At 42.7% G+C, this 10,121-nt stretch overlaps 1 protein-coding gene across 3 annotated transcripts; it reads left to right on the plus strand.

The window, feature by feature from the left end:
- Window positions 1-790: 790 nt before the first annotated feature.
- Window positions 791-9,064, plus strand: LOC146377193 (uncharacterized). Of its 3 annotated transcripts, XM_084943908.1 has the most exons (5): window positions 818-870; window positions 1,058-1,086; window positions 1,275-1,878; window positions 3,898-4,865; window positions 5,532-9,064. In XM_084943908.1, the coding sequence occupies exons 3-5, from the start codon at window positions 1,284-1,286 to the stop codon at window positions 6,279-6,281; spliced, it is 2,313 nt and encodes a 770-aa protein (XP_084800034.1). In that variant the 5' UTR covers window positions 818-870; window positions 1,058-1,086; window positions 1,275-1,283; the 3' UTR covers window positions 6,282-9,064. The 3 variants fall into 3 exon arrangements, with proteins under 3 accessions (XP_084800033.1, XP_084800034.1, XP_084800031.1); XM_084943907.1 differs by lacking the exon at window positions 1,058-1,086 and having other exon boundaries at window positions 791-870; XM_084943905.1 differs by lacking the exons at window positions 818-870; window positions 1,058-1,086 and adding an exon at window positions 877-1,057.
- The last annotated feature ends 1,057 nt before the right edge of the window (window positions 9,065-10,121 follow it).

Raw genomic sequence — 10,121 nt, forward strand, 5'->3', positions numbered from 1 at the left:
AGACATTGTCAAGATGACCTGCTGAAGTTCAATCTGGGCCTCAGAATGGGGACGAAGGGTGATTAAGTGACTTTGAACATGGCGTAGTTGTTGGTGCCAGACTGACAGGTCTGAATATTTCACGAATCCACTGGGATTTTCACACAACCATCTTTAGGGTTTACAGAGAATGGGGCAAAAAGAGAAATTATCCGGCCATTTATCTGGGTGAAAATGACTTAGTGATGGTAGACAATAGAGGAGAATTACAAGACTGAAATTGATAGGAAGGTAACAGTAACTCAAAAACTGCTGCTGTGCATTCAGAGATGCTCTGAATGCACAGCAGCAGAAAGGCACACCTGGTGCCACTCTTCTCAGTCCTTAATAACCTGGCTTCTCAAATCTACATTCTAAAGTATTGTGTAAGATACTGAACCCTCAGTTTCTCCTGATGCATCAGTGTGTGTATGAGACTGTTACAAAGTGCATAGGGGTGAATGAGACTTGTAGTAAAAGGGCTTTGAGTGCTCAGCTGACTAGAAAGGTGCTATGTAAATACCAGTACATTTTCTGCCATAGCTTTCCATTATAACCCACATATAAAAATCTCAGAGAATCCATGCATTTATATGAACGTAACTAATAAGATACAAAACTGACTTTAATACCTATGCATTATAAGACCAGTCTAAACCACACTACATATGATCTTTTTTACAAAATGTATTTAAAAGTTTCTTAAAATATTGCCCTGCTTGCACACCTGTGCAGCTGTAAGACCGTGTAATACCACTCCGAGCCACCAGGCGTGCTCCAGCGTTTGTGTGAATTTTTTTCCCTGTGTTTTCCTTTTTGTCCTTATTACCTCGATGTTCGTTTTCGGTTGAGGTGAGTTTGTAGCTGGCTAATTGGGTTATCGGGCTTATTTTATGTCATGCTGAATAGTACTTTTGTTTTTATCGTACAAATTAGACGTGTCATATGTTTCGATATGTATAGATTGGTTTTTTTTGTAAAGCTAGCATCGAGAGAAAAGGTTGTAAAAACCACGCTTCTTATGTGCTTCTCCTGCCAGGTGAGAGAGGTGACCAGCAGTTCTTTAAGGTGTGGCATGAACGACTTTAAATGTTGAGAATAAAAAAGGATCCTGAAGACTTGTAACAGTCGCTCGGCACATCAGCTGAAGCACATTTGTGCTAGTGTTTGTTTATTAGTACACGTGCACTAACTGTGAGACGCGTTAACGTTTTAAATGTTAGCTGAACCCCTCTCTCTGTTTCATGTCTCCTCAGCCTCCAGTCATGTCCATTGAATACACCATTGATATCCAGCTGACAGAGTTGGGATTTCCGGACATACTGCAGCCGGAGGAGGCTTTGGTCAGACAAACACCGTGTCGCTCCACATTATCTGATGGCTCCATCTCACCCAGTCACTCTCCCACTTCACTTCCAACCAAACATAAACCGAAACGGCTGCTCAGAGGTGGCAAAGTAGTAGGTGCAGCAGGACAGACCTCAGACACCCAAGAAACCACAGTGGCCTCTGGTCCATCCAAACGGACTGAGATGTTAAACTGTAAACGGCTGAATCCCACAACAAAAAGGCTGCAAGACAAACAAAGTGGCAGCGAGACAGCGCTCGCTGAGCCGTCAGCACCCACAGTGATGAGTGATCCCATTGCTTTACAAGAAACCACAGACATTCCCCCGGTGATCGCTGAACAGGAAGGAGGGGGTGGTGATGGAGATGGAGGAGGGCAGAGACCTGATGTAGACATGGCTGAGGGTGAATTGGCGGAAGTGCAGGAGGATGACTCGGATGACAGTGAAGTGTCAGAGGTGTATGAGGAGGAAGAGGTTGATGAGGAAGAGGAGGATGAGGAGCTAAGCAGTGGTAAGACCATATGTTAATATCACACATGCACCCATGTGCAGGTGAAAGGCTCAACACAAGATAAACAAAAAAACAAAATATCAGATTTTTCTGTAATTGGCAGGTAGTTGCTCCTGATACACAAACTAAATGCCGAGTAAAATGGTCTTATTTGCGTAGTGGTTTTTGAAGCCTGAGCCTGTGATAGTTTCCCTTAGTGTCAACAAATCTCATGAGAACAACAAACAACAACAACGAATTGATCACTAACAGGGCTCAAAGCTCATTTCCCTTTATTTATCTTTATTTATTTTTATTCAGAAGCGACTAAAACACATGCGCATGTTGCACTTGGCCATGCAATTGTTTACTCATTCGCATGAACCTTGGCACTATAGTGCTTAACGTCTCCTAAACAGACAGACTTTGATACACCAGTTTTAGTAAGTTTGATAAGAACATTTCGCTACTTTTTGCTTCTCGACCTTTTTGGGTCTTTTTATCTTTGTTTTAAGTTTAAGGTTTTATGACCTGTTTTTTTCTAAACCTGCAACATTGACCGGCCTCAATAAGAGTCTCATGCAGACCTGGGTTTTATATGGCCTGCAGGCCACATTCGGCCATGGCTCAATGGGAAATTAGGATTCAAGCATAAATGAGTATACATCATGTAGTTAGTCCCATTTCAATCACCAAACACTCTCAAAGGATAGTGATTTTTTTTTTTTTTGGGGGGGGAGAACACACAATACAACTTTATTCCTTTTATTTTGTAGGCAACTTCTTATTTTGTTTAATTGAATAGTTTTAATGTACAACTGCAGATTCACTGTAAATGCTTTGGAGCTTATGTTAATGAGAGATGTGAGTTTGTTTCCCCCAAATTTATCAGTTGACATTAAAAAGACTGATGCAGAACGTAGTTTTTTTTTTTTTTTTAACAAGATATGGACCTGTAAGCATTTGTTTTGTGAAGTCAGAGGTAAAGCCGTGTGCTTAATTTGTGGAGAGCAGATTGCTGCATTTAAGGCAGGGGTGTCGAACTCCAGGCCTCGAGGGCCAGTGACCTGCAGCTTCTAGATCTCACCCTGGGACAACACACCTGAATCAAGTGATTAGCTCATTACCAGGCCTCTGGAGAATTTCAAGATATGTTGGGGAGGTAATTTAGCCATTTGAATCAGCTGTGTTGGATCAAGGACACATCTAAAACCTGCAGGATACCGGCCCTTGAGACCTGGAGTTCGACACCTGTGTTGTAATCCATTCTGTGATGGGGAGTTTGTCAAAGAGTGTTTGGTGCTGAGAAAACAGTAATTAGACTGAAGATGCTGCTGTCAGTCTGGAGCTTCACTTTAAAAACAAAGCTGACAATTTTTGATTTTTCTCCTTGGCTCTGGATGAGCTGTGATGACCAAGATTTACTTTTTACTTACCTTTGTATGGGTTAGGGCACAGGTGTCGAACTCCAGGCCTCGAGGGCCAGTGTCCTGCAGGTTTTAGATGTGTCCTTGATCCAACACAGGTGATTTAAATGGCTAAATTACCTCCTCAACATGTCTTGAAGTTCTCCAGAGGCTGGTAATGAACTGATCACTTGATTCAGGTGTGTTGACCCAGAGTGAGATCTAAAACCTGCAGGACACCGGCCCTCGAGGCCTGGAGTTCGACACCCCTGGGTTAGGGTTTGAGATCATGGAGGAGCTGGCAACACCGACTCAATGAAAGGGACTGTGACAATTAGTTCAATTCAATTTTATTTATACAGCGCCAAATCACAACAACAGTTGGCTCAAGGCGCTTTATATTCTAAGGTAGACCCTACAATAATACAATAAAAAGTAGTAACTACATGCTGGCTGGGACTGAAATAGGACAAAAAGGCAGGTGTTTCAAATGATGGCTGTCATTTGAAACACTGACATGGAATGTGTTTTTTTTTTTTTTTCCTCAGTTTTCTTACTGGACAAGAAAAAAGAAGTGAAAAACAGCAGATGACTTTTTAATTAGCACACTTCCTTCCTTTTTTCCCCCCTCTAGAGTCGAGTCAATCAGGTGACTACCGGTGCAGCGTGTGTCAACAGCATCTGCCCTCCAAGTTCAAGCTCCACGATCACATGAACCTCCACACAGGAGCACGCCCATACTGCTGTGCAGAGTGTGGGAAGCGCTTCTGCCAGATATACAACTATCGCGTCCACCTGCGCACGCACGCGCAGACCAAAGTGGATCGTCTCCAGTGCCGGGTCTGTTTGATGGGCTTTGCGTCGCAGGAAGATCTGAACGACCACCTGGCAAAAACTCACTTGGAGGACGAGTTCTATGAGTGTGACCTGTGCAAACGCGTGTTCACGTCCCTAAAGGCATGTGAATATCACGTGCAGCTACATAAGTGTATGCTGAATGTCATGTGCGAAGTGTGTGGCCGCAACTTCTCATCGCCGAAATCCCTGGCGCGCCACCGGAGGAAGAAGTGCCACCGTAATTTTAAATGCACAGACTGCACAAAGGTGTTTACCAAGAAGAATGCACTGCTAAAACACAGTTTCTCCCATCTGGGTTTGTTGCCTTACACGTGTATACGGTGTCGCTGCCACTTCCGATTGGCTAAGCTGTACCGCCAGCACAAATGTGAACCTGAACGCATTCACTGCGTGGCGTGTCTGAGGGAGTTTCTCAGTCAGGAGGACTTCCAGCAGCACAAAAAGGACACGGGCTGCTGGGGCAATCAGGAGCCGAGTGAGAAAACGAACGAGATCAGATGTTTGGAGTGCGGACAGAGGTTTGACTCGTCAGAAGAGCTGAAGAAACACGCTGGAGCTCATCAGAGGGTGCTGAAGTGCGCTGAATGCGGGAAGGGGTTCCGGTCGGCCTTGCTGTTGATGTCCCACATGGGCGGCCATGCCGGGCAGTCACCCTGCCTTTGTCAGAGCTGTGGACTGGGCTTTCCCCACCAGCAGAACTATGACAGCCACCTTAAGACGTGTGGACAAACACCTCAGTCTGCGGTGAGTGCGTGAAACTTACAGTTTTTACACTGCTGCTGCCTCTTCTGTTAAAGCACGCTAAGAAGATTTTCTATCTTCCAGATTTCAGTTTGGCACAGAAATACTTTAATGAAATAACTTTATTTCAAAATCAAGTTGCACAGATTAACTGAGCTAGTCAGGCCAGAAGAGCGCGTAGAGCCTCCTACAGCTGCTGCTGGTTGCCATGGAGCTATGCGGATGAGAGCAGCCACTTTTCTTTGGCAGTGGATTTTAAGGGTTGTGGAAAACCATTTCCTCCAATTCGCATTTACTGTTTATATCTGTATTCTCAAGCATGAGAAACCTGCTTAATCGACTAACCCACAAGTAGCTAGGTGTCTGTGTGTAGGTGTGGCTGTATTTCTTAGCCAGCTGTTTTTGTGTCAGCACAATGATTCTAAACCAGGATCAATTATTGACATATCTGAGTAAATAGGAGTGCACATCGGTCTTATCATACTTTTGATCTTACTCATTGCAGGATGTTTTTGTGCAACATGAGCAACCTTTATAGCAACCCATCGTTTGTTTTTTTTGTTTTTTTGCTTTGATGTAGCTACAGATATGCTCAGAAACCTGTTTCCAAGAACTCTTTTCATATCATAAAGTCACACTGAAATGCTTTTGCTATTTTTCCCCTTCTAGAGTGCCACCAAGAAACGTGTGTCTTTAAAGAGCTCTGCGCTGGAGAGAAAAAAGCACAGCACTACACCAGACTCATCAAACACAGCAAACACAGTCACTTTGCCCGCTGTTGTTTTAAACAACCCTGCTCCACCAGTCGAGGATACTAGCAATCCAGGTCACGTGACTGAGGGTGTGTCTACTGGCACTGGTCCATCAGACGGGTTGTGGAAGCTAACTCTTGACAAACAGCCGCCTGCTGGTGTCAATCTTGTCTTGTTCGTTCCTGTTTGTCCAACGCAAGCCAACGGGCTCCCGCTCCCATCTGCAATCCCTCAGACACTACCCATCACAGCTATGCAAGCTCTGCCCGAGGGTCCGCTCGCAGTCGGTGCTGCTCTTGGAGCGACACTAAATGCCCCACTGGATCTGTTAACTGGGGTTAAACAGGATCCAGAAGCACCCTTGGATCTGTCTAAGAAGTCTGCAGTGATGTACCTTCCTGTTAAAGGTGAACCAGAAGAATTTGAAATCTCAGGACAGGCTGTAAATGCTGGAAGGCAAGAATTCGGAAACCATCACAGCAAAGTGACAGCTAGAACAACCTCAATAAAGACAGCTCCCACAGGACTCATAGTGGATATAAAGAAAGAGCCTCAGACCTCTGGTTGTGATTTGTGGTCATCCAAATCAAGCCAACTGACAGACTACAAGCTAGAGAAAGAGATTAAGATTGAAGTTAACATTTCAAGTGCTGGTAAGGAAAAATAAAGTACAGCAAGGTCAGAAAAGGAGAGAAAGATGACATTCCCTACCCTGTAAAGGAAGCATTTAATATACTGTTAGAATTACATACATTACTGTGTAATTTGTATATTGACCATCATACGGTTTTATGACAAGGCAGCATTTTCCTATAACTATTCCCACTTTTGTCACCAGGATAGACTATTAGTGTGACTGTGTTTTTTGTTTCAGAAGCTCCATTCAGAAAACCATAATATTGCTGGCTTCATCAGTTTATCGAAGGGGATTTTTTTTTATGCCTTTACTTCATTACTGTTACAATGGTGGATGCTCATATTAAACATAGCCAAAGTATGATGTCAGCGAGGGTGTACTCACACTAGACACGGTTGCCTGTGCATGATTGTTCCTGCTCCCCTGCACTCAACTGTCTAGACACAAGTATGCATTACTTTGTCTGAGCATCTCAGCTCCTCCCTCTCTCGCACACACCCTGAAAGGCACTCTTGTAAGCTCACGATTTTTTTACATGTTGTAGCTTAATTGGAAAAGTTGTGTCTCCTAAATGAGTTTCGCCGGAGCCGCTATCGCTGAGAAAGCTGAAGTTAGTCAGCAGCAATTGCACTACATCAACGTCACAACAGAACCACTTTTGTAACATGTTCCTGGTACAGCACCCAGCAATCACAAAAGACAAATGAGCTCGACTCTGAGGGTTCAACTGCACTCCTGCATGATACAGATCGTCTCATGTGAGTACACCCTGACCAGGGATATCCTTGGTTGGTCATCTCAGGCATACAGCTATAGGTATAAGCACACAAGCTCCTCCCACCTGCTGTATAAAACTGGGGGTAGGGGTTGCCATTCAGAAGAAATGGAGCTCCATCATTGACAGTATAAGAATATGTCTAGCTTATTTTGAGCTTTGAGCTCATAGGTCACTTTATCATGAATTGGCCTCTACATTCAGAAATATACAACGAGAGAATCTCGATACGTGTGCAACAGACTGGAGACGGAGGAATGTGTCTTTACCCGTTCAGACTCGATGATGGTTGTCTAGTAAGACGATCATCATCGCTTCCACAGAACGGTGATCAGTGTGCTGGTTCAGACCTGAAGCTGACCTGCTCACATGCTGTTCATATTAACAGACAAGGATCCATGTCTGAAAGAGGTCAAAGTGTGACAGTTTTCCTGCATCTGTAATTTAAACAAGACATTCCAAGCTTTTATTTATCGAGGCACTTTTTTTCTTCTTTCCTTTTGCATTCAGATATTAAGGCTGTAAATTCAGCCTGCTGGAGGAAGAATGAATGGAGATGAATCCTATGCAGTGTGATGCAGAATTTCTATTAGCATTAAAATTTCTGTCATGTTCTTCTTATTGTCTTGGAAAACTGATTCTTTTTGTAAACTGTGTCAAAACTAGAGTGAAACAGGGGTTTTTTTCTTCTGAAAGCTTGTTTTGTATAGTAAACTAGCATTTTAGTGCTATGTTAAATATTTCATTATGAACGGTACTGATTAGTAGAATGAATAGATGTCTTCTTGTGATTAACATTTCATGACTCTAAACAGTCTGCAGGTATATTTTGTTTTTCTAAAGGTTAATAAATGCTTGTTTGGATGCAAGGTGAGTCGCACTGAAACTGTTTTTTTTTTTAAATTTGCCTATCTACAGTATTGCCTTCTGTTGCAGAAAGTTGGCCTTAAATTCTAAAAACTACCAAATGAAAAAATATGATGTACACCACATATGTGCCAAAATATAGCTCTCGTTAGGGTCATGAGAAGTCTGAAACCATACAGCCACAGAGTCAGACATAGTGAGGTTCATTTCCTGTAACATCTTTGAAAAATGGATATACTGTTTATACCCCTATTTAACTGTCTAAATGAGGTCAAAACGTGGTTATCACGCAACTCTCTCACACTGAACGAGGATAAGTCAGAAGTTATAGTTTTTGATAGTTGTTCCAGCGGGGCGTGACTAACTGATGCCTTAGGCCCCTTTGCTAGCCATCTCTCGCTCACTGTTAGAAACCTTGGTGTTTTCCTGGACAGCTCTTTCAAACTCAAGAAACAGATCTCCTCTGTGGTAGAAAACAGTTTCTACCAGCTGCGTCAGATATCTATCTTTGAAGGACCTTGAAAAGCTTATCACTTCCAAATTAGACTACTGTAATTCCCTCTACTCGGGCCACCCGTCTTCCTCTATTCAGCGGCTCCAGTTAGTTCAAAACGCAGCTGCGCGTCTCTTAACTGGTACGAGAAATTATGCCAACATTACACCTGTTTTAGCCAACCCGTATTGGCTCCCTTTTGAAAATCATATCAGTTTCAAAATTATCTTGCTTACCTTTAAAATTTTAAACAATTTGGCTCCCAGCTATCTATGCGAACTCCTCCATTTGTATATCCCTAATAAGGCACCTAGATCTTCCAATCAAATGCTCCTGACACAACAGAGGTCTCGTCTGAAGTCCAGAGGTGATCGGGCCTTTGCTGTTGTAGCACCTGGACTCTGGAATAACCTCCCTCCTTATATTCATTCCTCTGAGTCCATCCAGTGTTTTAAATTGCGTCTTAAAACGTATTATTTTAGTCTGGCTTTTGATTTAAACTAATATGTTATTTCATGGCTAGTTATTTTTTTCCCTATATTGTTCATATTGTTTCCTGCCCTCTTAACTGTTTCTTTTTATTCTGTCTTATGCTATTGCTCTGACCGACTGTGAAGCACTTTGGTCAACTTTGTTGTATTATTATGTGCTATAGAAATAAATTTTGATTTGATTTGATATACACAGCAGGTAAAATAATTATCGAACACGTCACCAATTTTCTAAGTAAATGTATTTCTAAAGGTGCTGTTGACATGAAATTCCCACCAGATGTTGGTATCAACCCATCCAGTCCACACATGCAAAGATATCAAGCCACAGATGTCCTTGACACAGGGACAAAATACTGAACACACTTACTGAAATGTAACAATTTGTATAAAAGCCTTTGTTGGTAATGGCAGCTTCACATGCCTCCTATATGGAGAAACTAGTTGGATCAACCTTGGAGCTTCCATGATCTCTATTTTTAATAGATTTTCACTTGGATTCAGGTCAGGTGATTTAATGGGCCATTCTAATAGCTTTTCTTTTCTCTTTAACAGACCAAGTTTCCTTGGCTGTGTGTTTGGGATCATTGTCTTGCTGAAATGTCCACCCTTGTTTCATCTTCGTCATCATCATAGATGGCAGGGGTTATATGAAGCATGCCAGTGCCGTAGGGTGAAAAACAGCCCCGGAGCGTGATGTTCCCACCTCCAAACTTCACTGCTGGTATGGTGATTTGGGGGTGATATGCAGTGTCTTTTGACCTCCAAACATGGCATCCAAAAAGTTCAATTACGTCTAATCTGAGCAGACTATATTCTCCCAGTATTTCACAGGCTTCTCTAAATGTTTTTCAGCAAACTTTAAACACACTTCAATGTATTTTTTCTTCAGCAATGGAGTCTTGTGTGGTGAGTGTGCATACAGGCCATGGCAGTTGAGTGCAGTACTTATTGTTTTCTTTGAGTTGCCTGCTGATTCCAGGTCTTTCCTTAGTTCTCTACAAGTGGTCCCTGGCACTTGATTATTCTTTTCACTCCTGCCAGAAATCTTCCCACTTCCAGATTAGAGCTCCAACAGGGCTCAGTGCCATCAGTATATTTTGAAACAGGAAGGTTTTGTGAGAGATCTCATCATGAGATATTTGACAACTTGGTAATGAAACATTTTTATGAGCCATCAGCTGGGACTGAACCAGCTGGTATTAAAGCCGCAGGGTTGCTTTCTAATTACTGATAGATTGTGC

Source organism: Perissodus microlepis, chromosome 11 (genome assembly GCF_051167445.1).
Source record: "Perissodus microlepis isolate ML-2025 ecotype Zambia chromosome 11, ASM5116744v1, whole genome shotgun sequence".
Classification (NCBI taxonomy): Eukaryota; Metazoa; Chordata; class Actinopteri; order Cichliformes; family Cichlidae; genus Perissodus; species Perissodus microlepis.

Excerpts from the sequence above, each read along its gene's own strand:
- LOC146377193 (XM_084943905.1), top strand. The coding sequence starts at position 917 with ATGCTGAATAGTACTTTTGTTTTTATCGTACAAATTAGACGTGTCATA. Across the intron at positions 1,879-3,897 it reads GGATGAGGAGCTAAGCAGTG|AGTCGAGTCAATCAGGTGAC; the intron begins GTAAGACCATAT and ends TCCCCCCTCTAG. Across the intron at positions 4,866-5,531 it reads GACAAACACCTCAGTCTGCG|AGTGCCACCAAGAAACGTGT; the intron begins GTGAGTGCGTGA and ends TTCCCCTTCTAG.